Here is a 13,464-nt window from a genome sequence, read left to right as displayed (position 1 = left end):
TCAGAGGCGTTTTCTGGTGTTTTTGGACAGGTTGAGAGCCCCCGAAATCCAGATTGGTAATTTAAATGACTCTGAGTTTGCAGCATCTATGAGACCTATCAGATTTGGAAGGAAAAAATAGGGATTTGGGACTTGTAGGAGTTTGGACCGGCACAGATCAGACCTCGACTTCCAGCTCTCCTCCCTCCCCCACGAAGAACCCGTGGGGGACCGGGAAGCCAGGGGTTAAAGTGGGCCCTGGAGCATCCCCGGGACTACCGGCGCGGAGCCTTGGCCCGAGCCTCAGTCTCTCCCCTCCTCTCATTGGCCCGCGCTCTCAGGGTTTCTCCTGTTCCCTCCTCGCCATTGGTCGGGGGCTGGCTTTTTTTCCCCTCAGTCTTTCTCTTCCTCCCCCTCCCTCTCCCTCGCCCCTCGGACAGGAGCGCACCGCCTGCCCCCAGCTCCTCGGGAAGGGAGGAATTTAGAAAAAAAGTTTCCCAGAAGTTTGGATCAGAGGGAGGACGGGAAGACCAAGAGAGGAAGAGGGAGAGGGAGGAGAGAGAGGGAGAGGGAGGAGAGAGAGAGAGAGAGAGAGAGAATAAAAAAAAGATGAAGTCCAGTCTGCACAGCCTGTGAGCGCCTGCCCGGGTAGGGTGGGAAGCAGGACTCGGGCGCTCATGCTGCGAGCGGGCGGCGCTCCGGGCGCTCGTTCCTAGCGGCTGGGGCAGCTAGGGGCGCCGGTCCGACCCGCGGCGGCGGAGGGCGGGGGAGGACGCAGGGGGAGGGTGCCGGGGACCCGCAGGGCCGCCGCCTCAGTCTCGGCCGCCGCGCCGCCGCCTCTCCCGGGCCCGGCCCGGCGGGCGCTCGGAGCGTGAGGGCGCGGGCTGCTCCCTCAGTAGCGGGGGCGAGCGGAGGCCGGGGTGCGGGCGGCTAAGATGAGTGAAAGGAGAAGATCTGCAGTCGCCCTGAGCTCGCGAGCACATGCCTTCTCCGTTGAAGCCTTGATCGGCTCAAATAAAAAGCGGAAACTGCGAGACTGGGAGGAGAAGGGGTTGGACCTGTCCATGGAGGCGCTGAGCCCCGCGGGCCCACTCGGAGACGCGGAGGACGCGGCCGCGCACGGCCTGGAGCCTCACCCGGGTGAGTGCGCAGGACCGGACCGAGGGAGGCGGGCGGAGAGCGGACGCCGGGCGGCCGGCGAGCGGGCGGGAGGAGCGGTGTGGAGAGAGGCCCTGCTCGCTGACGCCCTGCCTTGCTCCAACGCGGGTTTCCTTTTCTTCGCGCAAACGCCTTGAGCCTTCCCCAAATTCGCCGCAAGCAATTTGAGGCAACTGAGCCTTGCATTTTCGTCGCCAACCTCAAGCAAGGAGGCCTAACTCGCATCCCTTTCTCTTCTGGGAGCGGAGCGCAGTGTTCTGGTGTGCGCGGCTGAGCGGCCGCAGGCCCTTGGGGTTAAGGAGGGGCTCAGGTCGAAGGCGACGGCGGGAGCGGAGAGGGGCTGGGACTGTCTTTTGAGAGCCCCAGAGGACTGGCGCGGAGCTGTCGGGCTCCATACCCAGTCTCGGGAAATGCCCGGTTTGCCCCATTTAGCTTTCGACCTCGGTCCTCGCCCTTCCCCCACCAACTTTCCTGGGACTCAAGTTGTTGTGTTTCCCCTACCCCGGCGACAACGGAGCATAATTATATTTCTACTTCGTTGGCGTTTATGGAAAGAGAATGTATGTTAGACCTCTCACCCTGCGCCCTGGGCCACTCTTCAGGGCCCACACCTCTGTGTATTGCGGGGGGAGCGGTGCGATTAATTTCTGTGCCCATTATATGTACACAACACGTAAAACTCAGAGCGGATGTCGGTGTCTGTATTTTAGCAGAAACCTGGGCGGGTGGTTGAGGGGGGAGACAACTTAAAGTTCTGTATTAAGTGCCAAGATTTCAACTGTGCAAAACAGCCCCGGGGAACAGCTGTTGTCGGAGGAATCTTGCGCGCGCGCGAGCGCGCGCACACACACGCACACACACACACACACACACACACACACACACACACACCCGCTCGCAGCTTGGGTTTAGCGGTTTCAGAAACTTTCCAGCCAGGACTTATGTAGCCATTCTGGAGGTGCTCCTGCTGACCAGCTAGGGCTGGGGAGTAAACCTGGGTCAGCGCGCCGGAAAGCGGAAAGCCAGGGTGGGGGCGGCGGCCCGCAAAGGGGTGGGGGTGGTCACGGGTCGAAGAGCTCTGGGACGGAGCTTGGGGCCCAGGGGCTTGGGGGCTGGAAAGCTGGCCGACCCAAGGAGGGACAGCTGTCGCTTACATTTTCTCTTTCGGCAGTGACAGTTCAATTTCCATGCTCCTGAGGCTAATAATAACGCGATTAGCGTGTGACTTGCAGAGACAGGGTTTTATGAATTCTCCGTGTTCTTGTGGCCCGTTACGGTATTTGAGTTTAGTGCTGGGGAATTATTTTTATTAGTCGATGAAAAGAAAATTAAAAGGGAGATTTATTTCGTCCGCTCAAGTCTTTCCCTGTATTTGGATGCGGGAGCTTGCCCACGCGGACCCCTGTGTGGGCAATCCAGAAAAGAACGCGTGGCTAATGTGTGTTTCCCATCTCTGGCCAGACCCTACTTCCTCACCGCATTTATATGTTGTCAAAATCTCACTCGGGCCTTCGCACAGTTTAGTGGAAGTTCTTTCAGGCTTCATGACAATTCACGATTTGGGAGGTTAGTTTGTTTTACTTTCCCGACGGTGGGAAGGCAGAAGTTACTTAACTGCGTGTGGCAGACGCCTTGTTCACGGGACTTTTCTTTAAGGAGGGGGGCCAGGTCGGCCGGAGCTGATCTTGGGTCGCACGTTCAAAAGGACCAACACGTGGGGTCATAATCAGAGGCTCAACTCGCAGTTTTCTCTTATCGCCGTTCTTTTCAGCCATAGTGAGGAGAGAAAAGTTTGGAGCAAGGTGAGACCAGTCCGGAGACATAAACGCGAGGGCCTGTTGTCCAGAATGCGGTTCCCTCGCTCCCACAGTATGGGGGCCAGAGGGTGAGGACCTAATCTAGAACTTTGTGGCACACAGAGCTCAGTTGACCGTTTTCCTTTCCTGTATCATTCTTTTTTAAAAGAAAAAAAAATGTGCTTTTGTATTAGAGAAAACGAAATATGTTTGTGGGGCTACGGTCTGGGAGGAAGGAAGAAGCTGAAAGCGGAGAGCACTCCCGGGCCTTATGCGGGGCCGGCTACCAACCGGGCCTCGCTGCGAGGTGCGCCGAGGGGATCTCCAAGTTGGAGCCCCTTTAGTGGCCAAAGCTTTCTGACGAACGGGACGTACGAAGAGAAAAAAGATCTTTCAGAAAAACTGCGCGGTATCGTGGAGCCTAGGCAGCCCCCGGAGTGGAGGAGGCGGAGCTGCAGGCTCTGGGCCCGGATGGTGGTGGAAGGCAAGGCCAGGGCTTGGGGTCCCCTGTAGGCCTTTCTTTCTTTTTCCTCTAATAGAGCGCCCTAACGAACACATACAGACTGGGCCACCGTTAAGGTGTGTGTATGGTGGTGGAGGTGGGAGGGGGCACAGGCGACTCCGTTTGTGCCCAGGGCCGTGTCTATGCCGATCTTAGCCTCCAATTGTTTAAACTCTCTTCCCGGATTAGGACAGAGAGCAGGCTGGACCGCTGCGTGGCTCAACTGCGCTAGGCCGGTGATAAGTCAGGAACCGGGATAAAAACGACAACAACAAAACCAAAATTGCCACGGAGCTTGGGGAAGGATTAAACAAACAGGCAAACATACACAGGACACCCGCCTAGAGCAACTCTATTTATCATTTTCCCCCTCCCCCTCCCCCCGCCCCCCTGACTGGGACCTCCGTTTCCAGCCTTCTCTGTCCGTGCCTTTAAATGCGAGGATCCTCAGACAACCCAAGGGTCAGATTTTAATGTTTAACTTTTATTCAAAGACGTGGCCTTTTGCTTTTTCACAGCCCGTTTTTCTTTTCGCGTCCGGACAGAGCTGGCTTTAGTTGGCGCCGAGCGCCCCGCAGCCTGGGGCGCCAACCTGCAGCAGCGGGGGACCAGCCCGGCCTGCGCGCCGTGGGCGCTCACACATCAGAGGACACACAGTATGTATTTCAAACGTTTCCACCGAGTCTGCTGGTCCTGAAAGACCCTGAGGCCCTAAGGGCCTTGGAGAAGGGCCTGTGAGATGCCCTCATTATTGCCAGAACTCCGCGTCTTTGGAGAAGCCGCCAGGACGCAGCCGCCGCGGGCTCGGGAGGGTCTCCCAGGAGCCTGACTCTCCGGCCTGCTTGCCTCCGCCTCTCACCGAGCAGCAACAGGGAAAACTTTTGAGCCAGGATCGCCCGGAACAGCTGCTCCGGCTGCGGCCTTAGAAGTATATTTCAGGCACGCGGCGGCGCCATCTGCGCTCGGACCCCAGCCCCGGCTCCACCCGGCTTCCCCAGCTCGAGTTTGGGCCTTTTCCCGCCCAAATCCACAGCCGAGTGCTGCCGAGGTCCGGTCTCCCGCGGAGCGAAATAATTCAAACCTTCTGCGAAAGGATTTCCCCCTTCAGGGCCTGCGGCCCTATGCCTTGCAGCCGTGGCGCTCCAGAGGCCTAAGAAGGTGGCGGCGTACGCGGGTGGGCACACAGAGCAGGCACACTCAAGAACGTGCGTGCAGAGCCGCACTCCGCGCGCACGTGCACATGCATCAGGCTCGCGGGGTCCCTGCACCCATCTACGCAATCCCTAGAGGACTGAGACGGGAACAGCCCGGGCGGTACCCCAGGGCCCTTTCTTCTTCCGAATTACCGAGATCAGCTGTTCACGCGAATTAAGCTGCCAGTTTATGGCTTGTTTGCTCAGAGTAAAACTCCCAAGATTTTAATCCTGACATCACCCCTCCACCCACCCCCAATCCCCAATAGGGAAACACAGGGTCAAAACGGAGGAAGTGACTCTTCACTGACGTTTAAGTAATGGAGAAAACGCGATGCGTTTGAAGCCAGTGGGGAGAGTATGCTTGTGCTGGGCAAGAACCAGACAGGGCGCACGCCGGGGCTTGGACCGCAGGGCAAGGGTGTGGGGTGCGCCAGGCCGGACGCCAAAGCGTATGCCTGAGGTAGAGTCCGGGGCGAGGAACACTGGTTCCTCAGCGGTGCGTTCGCCCCATCGCCGGTGCAGGCCTCAAAGATGCCAGGCCTGGGCCCGGAGGATGAGCCAAGCGTGGTGCCTGCTGGACATGCGCAACGCTCTCTCCTGCCAAGTCAAAACGGCCTTCCGCGGTGGCCGCGCCTTTGGTGAGTGACCTTGCGTGAACGGGAGTGAGGGGGTAGGCGAGATCTGAATTCGTCCCAGGCTGGTGAGGACGGGTGTGTTCGAGGAGGGCCGCCGACGCCCTTTGGTCGAGCTGGTTAGGTCGCGGGGCTGGGAGAGCGCGCTGCACGGGCTCGCGGGAGGTGGGCAGGGTTCTGGAGCGTTCTGTGTAAAACACCAGCCCTGGTGCAGTGGCACAACAGAAGCCCCCCCCCCTCACCCCCACCCCCAGGAAGAAGGAAACAGTTCTAACCCCCAGCATTCCGTGGATGGAACAAACTGCTGGAGGGCAGTGGGGAGGACGAGGAGTGGGGGGAAACACCCTAATGCCCAGCGTTTGGAATGTGATGGAAGGGGGGCAGACGGAGTGTGCTGTGCTTTGCACCCCCCCGCCAGGTCGACCGGTGTCCCCCGAGCGCTTCACCGGTCCTTGTGATGAGGGTAACAGGCAAGTGCGGGGGGAACGGTCTCTCGAGGACGGGCGGTGCGGGACCCCTAGCCCGGCCCCGCCGCCCACCTCTGCCCCTCGGAGACTGGTACGCCGCAAGCAGCGTAACGCCGGGAGCAGGCTTTTCTGGACGTGACAGATCAGCTCACAGCCTAGGGGCGCAGCGCTTCTGAATTCGAGTCTTCCTTCCACGCCCCACCCAACGCTGTTTCTTATCGAACATTTTTCTTTGGTTTCAGAGCTGGACACTTTTAGGTTTCCTGATTTTATAGGTTAAACTCCCGGAAAGGAAAGTTCGCGGGGTGACGTTCATGCAGGGGGAAGGGGGAATTAAATTTCTAATAATGGAATTCGTATTGCAATTATATTGACACATAGCCGCTATGGTTTTTCTGGCCCCCCACTATCACTTCAAATGGTCTCACGACCATCTTTTAAATATTAAAGAAAAATTAGTTTAAAATCTAATTAATACGCCCAGCACGTGAGGAGCGATTGAAGAATGGTGTGAAATGCCTAACCTAGGGGCCCAAACTAAAGTGATCGGTTTGTGTTCCCCCATTTATTTGTATAATTTCCTTTGTGTGTGCAGACGTGAGTTTAATGGGAACAAGTCCCTCATCGTTAATCCTTCACGTTGGACCACAAGGAGAGAGAGACAAATATGTTTTGGTTCAGAAGACCTGAGACGTTTTGTTCATCCAAGCCTCTCCAAGGGCAACGCTAGTATTAAAGAGTGAAATATTCTAGGTCTGTCACAATCGTTCTCTCTATTGCCAAAAAAATGTAATATTAATAAGACGAGAGAACTTTTTTGAGATCCCGATTATGGACTCTGTTAGAAGTTTATTTCCCACACCCAGGAGTAAAATCATTGCTTCTTAAATCTGTAAGTTCCTTCTCTAGGTGACTGTAGAGTTAAAAACAAAAACAAGACTGAACTGAGCAGATTCCACAGGGATAAAGAGCAGAGAGCAGATTGGCATTCCACTTTCCTTTCTGGAAATGCAGAAATCCATCTAATGATTGTTCCGGGGGTGGGTAGCTGGTTATTGCTTTTTTACTCCCCAAAGACAAAGACAAAGTAGTTCAGCAGGAGAGAATATTTAAGTGGTTTTCTAGTTTTGACCTTATGGGATATTTTTCCACAGGGGGGGGAAAAAAAAAACTAGGGAACTGGTGGAATGTGAAATCTTCCCCCCTTCTTTCTCTCATCCATGTGGTTTATTTTTGCCTTGCCTTTTCTGGTTTCTAGTGAGCTTTGAATTTTATACGTGTATGACTGAGATACTCAGGGGTCTGCGCTGGGAACGGCAATTAGCAAATTTATAAATTAGGGTCTGTTTACACGTCTTTGGGCAAGGATAATCATTACTTAATTTAAGTGAGGCCCTTGCTCTAAGTGTCAGGATGGAAAATGAGACTCAGTAGGGAGGACAGGAGGTGAAATGGGAAGAGGTGGGGAATTAAGCAACTGGTGACGACAAATCAACATTTATGCAGTGCCATTAATGGCCTCACTTTGAGGCAGGACATTTTGCTGACTACAAACTGATGATGAGCTTTTGATACCAGAAATGAAAATAGACCTTGCAATTGATACTCTATTCTATACTCTTTTTACCAGCCAATGTTTAGCTATGCCCTTCATACAGAAGTGTATAAAATGTATTAAAGAGTATATAAACAACTGTATGTGATTATACACAAGTTTATGTGTGAACTTGACAGCTCGGAATGGCACATAGATAACATCTCAGGAAATATTAGAAAAACATTAGAGAAAATAAACTGCTCTTGTTTTTTTGTGGAGCCAGTTAAAAAATCGGGAATACCTAAAATTTAGGGAGGCCAGAAATTTTGTCATCTGTACGTATCACTCACTTGCCAGTTCAAGAGAATCCCAGACTGGAAGCTCCTGGGCACTGGCATTTTCACTTAACTGCCAGATTAAGTGAACATTTTGACCAAAGTCTAAGAGAAAACAGCAGAAAATGAGGCTGTACAGATGCAATTTTTGAAAGATCGGGAAGAGTGGAAGTTTTTTTCTAACTCACTTTGGCATTTAATTTTGTGAAGAATGCTACCTTCATTTCAGACGGGCAGAATGCTGACTTCTGTTGAATAATTTCATGTTCTTCCATGCAGAGAGCTAACGGAATCACCAAGGGAAATCTGGTTAATAGAAATAACGAGAGAAACTGATTTGGGGGAAATCACTTAAGAACATAGGAGATACGTGCAAAAATCTCTCTATGTGTCTGTCCTCTTGTATTTTCTTCAGAATAGTTGCCGAGGCTAAATGAGCCGGTTCCAAATTGCCACACAGCCCCTAAGTCTGAACTGCACCCGTAATATCCTAATATAGCCTTCTTTTAAAAACCGGAATATTGCAGATGAGAGCAGAGTTCCCTTGAAAGGTATCATTAGGGGTCATTACCTAGCCGGTGCCTTGGTGTTGCAGCGCGTGGTTCTCAACAGGGTGACCCGAAATTCTTGCTTCCAACACCCACCCGCTGCCTTCTCGGCTGTCCCACAGCCCCGAAGATATGGTCGAAGCCCCGGTAAACCCCCGTAGTCCCCCCCGCACCCCTCCCCCCACATCCTGTTCCCCTCCCCCCACTTCCTATACGTATGCTGAAACGCCCATATTTTCCCTCTCTCTCTCTCTCTCTCTCTCTCTCTCTCTCTCGAAAAAAAAAAAAAAAAAATTCAGATGAAGTTCCAGCGAGGACTGACTGGGGATGGCCAGCTCTTCCCGCGAAACCATCCCGGGGAAATTGGGGCGACTCGGGGGACCTTCCCGACTCAGAGAGCGGGGCCGCGGCGGCGCCCTGGGGCGGGAGCGGCGGCCGGGTCAAGAGCGTCCGGGCCGGGCCTCGGTGCGCGCGCCCCGGCTCGGGCCCCGGCGCTCGGGGCTCCGTCCCCGCGGGCGGGTGCGCGCTGCCGCTGGCAGTCCCGAGGGGTGTCCCTACCCTTCTTAGCTCCCGCTACATCCTGGAGAAATGCGGGTCTCTGGGGCAATCGGGAAGGCCCCCTTCTCCCCGCAAAAAATCAAGGGGGAAAAACTCTAAACAAAAACCCCAAACGGAACCCAAGAATCTTCCACCTCGCGCCCCGAGGGGAGTTTGAGCCTTGGCTTTCATCAGGCTCAGCAAATTTCCAAGGAATCAAACTGACTTCAAACATCAGCAATTAGAAACCAAGAATCCTTCGGCCCGAAGAACTTTTAATCCCTAACCATTTCCAAATGGGTAATAATAGGGTCAGTAAATATCATAGCTAGTCTGTTAAAAAGGAAAGGCATTCTGTCGGTTCGAGGAGCGCAGGGTCCCCGGGTGCCTCAGAGGGTCATGAGGGTAGAGATGCCCCCTGCTCTCTGGAGAGCGGGCGTTGCCCAGCCGAGACAAAATGACAGCAAACAATTGTCCTTTACGCTATTCTTGGAGATTAAAAACAGTGAGGTAATTATTTTTCTAAAACAAAACAAAACAAAACAAAACAAAACAAGAAACAACAAAAAACAACAATAACGACAAACCCCCGCCCATCTCTCCAAAGTGGATTGAGAAATGCCTATTAGTCACTGGGGGACTATGTTCGCAGGGAATAGCTTCCCTGCTACAGCTCCGTGTGAGCTGAGAGGGAAGTCTTCCCTTGAGGGGCCAAAGTGTCAATCACACCAGGTCCCAAGGCCCAGAATTGTAACCTAGGGGCTAGGGGACTTGGGTGGTTCCGGCATTGTGTTCTTACTCCTGAAAAGTACAGAATTGGTTTTTACCATAGGGTGGGGCAAGCATTTGTGCCAATAAGTGATTGTGAGCATAGCAATACTTTCTTTCTCTGGATTTGACAAAGCTTCCTCCATTTAGAAGCCTTACACACACACACACACACACACACACACACACACACACACACACATTTATTTATTTATTTATTTATTTATTTGCAGGAAAGCTGAGGGAGGGTTTATATACCTATGCACTATTTAGAATTAAAAGGATTTATGAGAAAATTAATCGTATGAGCAAGTTTGCAGAAAAATACTGACTTGCAAAACTTTTCAGAAACCTTAATTGCTTATGTGGCTATCCATGAGTCTTCACTATACTACAAAGCTTTCAACACAGGCTCTCATAATCTAGATTATATCCATGCATTATGGTAGGAAGAGGGCTCGACTAGCTTACGTTAGACCTAGAGTCTAGTGCTAGCTTTATCATTATTTTTTTGGAACCAGGAATATTTGTTCTAAAGGCAGACATACAGATGTGGCAAAAAGCGTTTCAAAGTTGTTTGATAGCCACTGATGAGGACTCAGTTCCTGGTTTGTGAAATGAGGCTCAAAGGCCCCTAAGGCCCCTTTAGCTAGAAGATTCTGTGATCCTGTTAACTTTTTAAAAAAAAAAATACTAACATTTTCTCCGAATGTACGTTGGCTATCACTGGACTCATCCCTTTGTTGGAACATGGGGAGTATTACTGCAATTGTAGAAAGTAATAGTAATAGCAACACAAGGACCCCCGTCCCAACCAGAAAAGGATTTTTACAGCTAGAATTGAGAGCTTCCATAAGGCTCTTGAAAAGTTTTTAGATTAATATCACATGTTCAGAAGTTCTGGATCTAGTCCTTTCTGTTTGATGTAACCTATTGTTGCTTGTGTGACTGCACAGGACCCTCCTGCTGGGAGAGTTCTATGGCATTAGTGTATTTAAAGGAAATATAAGTTATTTATGCTTTGGACATTTTTTTTGTGCCATTCCCAGAAATAGCTGGAAAAACTCTGGATTTGAAAAATGCAGACTGAGAAGAGCAACTTCACTAGTAAATTGAGTTAGCGGGACCTCCACTCCCCCCAAGGAAATCAGTTGCCCCTCATTACTCTCTGAGCCTGATGGAAAGCACTAGTAACTATTTTCCATGTCTAGCCTGCTAAGCCGAGGTCTTGATCTGGCAGAGATGTGAGAATGCTAAAAGGATGACTTAGTAACGGGCAAAACGCTTGTCAACAAGATGGATCAGAAGACAGCTTAGCGTTGGAGACCTCTATTCATAGCTGCTGAACTTGAGGGCAGGGTCAGACAAAAAACTGGGCCCAGCACACACCTAGGAGGGTTTCTTGTATTTCTCTCTGTGGGACTGTCTCTCCCCCTAGACTTATATGGCTGGGCTAGTGACAGCTCCCCACTTAAAAAAATTTTTTTAATGTTTATTTATTTTTGAGACACAGAGCGTGAGCAGGGGAGAGGCAGAGAGAGGGAGACACAGAATCTGAAACAGCCTCCAGGCTCTGAGCTATCAGCACAGAGCCAGACGTGGGGCTCGAACCCTCGAACTATGAGATCATGACCTGAGCCAAAGTTGGACGCCCAACCAACGGAGCCACCCAGGCGCCCCAACAGCTCCCCACTTTTATTTGCTGTCCCCATTCTCTGCAGCCCCAGCCCTTAGGTAGACTGGAGTCATCAAGGAGCTTATGGATTTACTGGTCATCCTGTCTCACTGCCACCCTGTAATATACTGCCGAAGGGCAGGAACCTTGTTTTCTTTGCTTTTGTATGTCTAGAGCCTAGCACAAGTGGCTGGCACAGAGCAACACTTAATATATATATATAATGATAATGAATAGCATTATTTGTTGAACACTATGTACCGTCTGGCTTCCTATGTTATTTGTTATATATTATATATGAAGTAATAAAATATAATGTATACCTATATATAATACATATAATAATCCATACAGTATGGCTGTATGTTATTATATGATATATGTATTCCAAATCGCAGTATGTAACAGTCATATATTCCAGATAAATACAACTATATATATGGAATGTGTGTGTGTGTGTGTGTGTGTGTGTGTGTGTGTGTGTGTGTGTGTTATTCCATACAGATTTTGAGCTCTCGTTTCTGAGCCCTGATTCCGACACTTGCTAGTTGTATGACCTTGGACAAGTTTCTTAATCTCTCCCAACCCCAGTTTCTGCACCTATGAAGTTGTAATGATAAACATATTCATCAAAAGGTGGTTGTGAGGATTAAATTAGTGCACATAGAGGAACAAAGGGTTTAGCAGTGTCTATATTCCTGTCAAGTGAATTGATAGTAATTACCTCAGTGACCAGCTTGGATAATAAATTGTTGCAAATTGTGAATCTAGCAGGCACCACCTCTCTCCCCCAGTCTTTGGCTTTAAATGGGATGTTTGGGACTTGGAGGGGATCAGCACTTGGTGCATAGCGTATGGTTAGAAACAGTGGAGAATCTGAGTACGAATGGCTGGCTAATGAAGTCAAATAGAACTTTGAGGGCTGTTGCTGTTTAGGGTTCCGCTGGGGCAGAAAGCCAGCATCCGAGTGAATATTTGAGGGAGGGAGAAAGGGCCTCAAGGGTGAGGACCAGCTGTCTGGCATGCGGTAGGAAGAGAGGGTAGGTGGAAGGGGGGGGGGCTGGGGAACCTCAGCTTTACCAGCTCCCCAGGAATTGGGCTCTGGCAGAGGACAGAGGGGCCTTTCTGGATGTGGGGAAGTGAAAAAACACAAGCATGTTTCTCTGGTTAGTTTCTGATATTTCTACCTGGAGCCCAGAAATCCCCAAATGGTCAGGTTTTATCAGATGGGAAATAAGGAAGATTCATTTTCATAAGGCTTTTGTTTGTAAAGCCTGTGTTCCTCAAGGTTTTTTTGGGTTAAATGAGCTAGTTATATCAATTAATTGAGACTGCAGTAAAGGATTTGTAGGTGTTGCTTGGTTGAGTTACAAACCAAAAGAGTAAAGGGACTAAACTTAAGGAAAATCTGTAATAACTAAGCTGACTGTCAGGAAGAGGAGACTGAGGAGTCTTTTTTTAGAAAAACAGCAGAAGCCCCAGCCGTTGTGTTAGAACTTACATCTGGCGGCACGGTTTCGCAGTTTTCTTCCTTCCAGAAAACAGAAGCCTGGGTTTGATCGTTTACTTTTTTTTTTTTTTTAAACTAGTTACACCCCAGACTTTGTTTATATTGATTCCTGGTAGCAGAGGGGGAAAGTGCATTCCCAGGGGAAGAGGAACAGAGGGAAGATCCCTCCCAAGGCCTCCTTCAAGGAGCCCAGTCCCCTTCGGGCACTGCCTGGCCATACATAGGAGGAGGGAGTTGCTCTGTCCCGCCTGGAATTCAGGTCTCAGTCTTCCAAACGGATCTGCGCACCACATTTCATCTCCAAGACAGCTGTTTCTGTACTTCCCCAATCTTACAAACATCCTCTTATCTCAGAGTGCCCCCAGTGCTAACCAAGAAGCACTTTTATGGATCAAGGGCACACTTTGTACCAGGCACTGTGCTTATGGTTTTATTCGCATTTTCTCATTGCATTCACCCAATGGTCCTCAGAGGGCGGTACATATTTCCCCATTTTATAGATGCAGAAATTGAGGCCCAACGAGATTAAATAACTTGCAGTGCCCTTAGCCACCAGACAACATTGACTTCTCCTGTAGATGACTCTTCAGTGCTCTGGGGAGATGGAAATTTATGCTTGCTGCCTGTGCTCCCCCTCCCCCCAAACAGAAATTATTAAATCATAAATGAGAAAGAGCTCATTTACAGTTTCTGGGTCTCTGTCTAAAGCTGCCTTCTCCATACAGGCTGGAGGAAGCTTCTGTGTCACAGTGATACGGGGCAGAGTTTCTGAACCATGGTCTTTGGAATACGGCATGTGCTGCTACCCCAACCTGACTTGCTTT

At 50.7% G+C, this 13,464-nt stretch overlaps 1 protein-coding gene across 2 annotated transcripts in view; it reads left to right on the top strand.

Annotated features, from left to right (window-relative positions):
- Positions 1-294: 294 nt before the first annotated feature.
- The window catches only part of TBX15 (T-box transcription factor 15), a 103,988-nt gene continuing 90,818 nt past the window's right edge, over positions 295-13,464 (top strand). Inside the window, exon 1 of one of the 2 annotated variants that reach the window (XM_045478824.1) lies at positions 295-1,119. In XM_045478824.1, coding sequence (XP_045334780.1) covers positions 915-1,119 — 205 coding nt within the window. In that variant the 5' untranslated portion in view covers positions 295-914. Of the gene's footprint in view, positions 1,120-3,381; positions 5,270-13,464 lie in introns of those variants that run through there. The other variant, XM_045478825.1, reaches the window with a different exon arrangement.

The sequence above is a fragment of the Leopardus geoffroyi genome, chromosome C1, assembly GCF_018350155.1.
Source record: "Leopardus geoffroyi isolate Oge1 chromosome C1, O.geoffroyi_Oge1_pat1.0, whole genome shotgun sequence".
NCBI lineage: Eukaryota > Metazoa > Chordata > Mammalia > Carnivora > Felidae > Leopardus > Leopardus geoffroyi.
The sequence above is the reverse complement of the archived record's forward strand: the minus strand, read 5'-3'. Positions and strand labels throughout refer to the sequence as shown.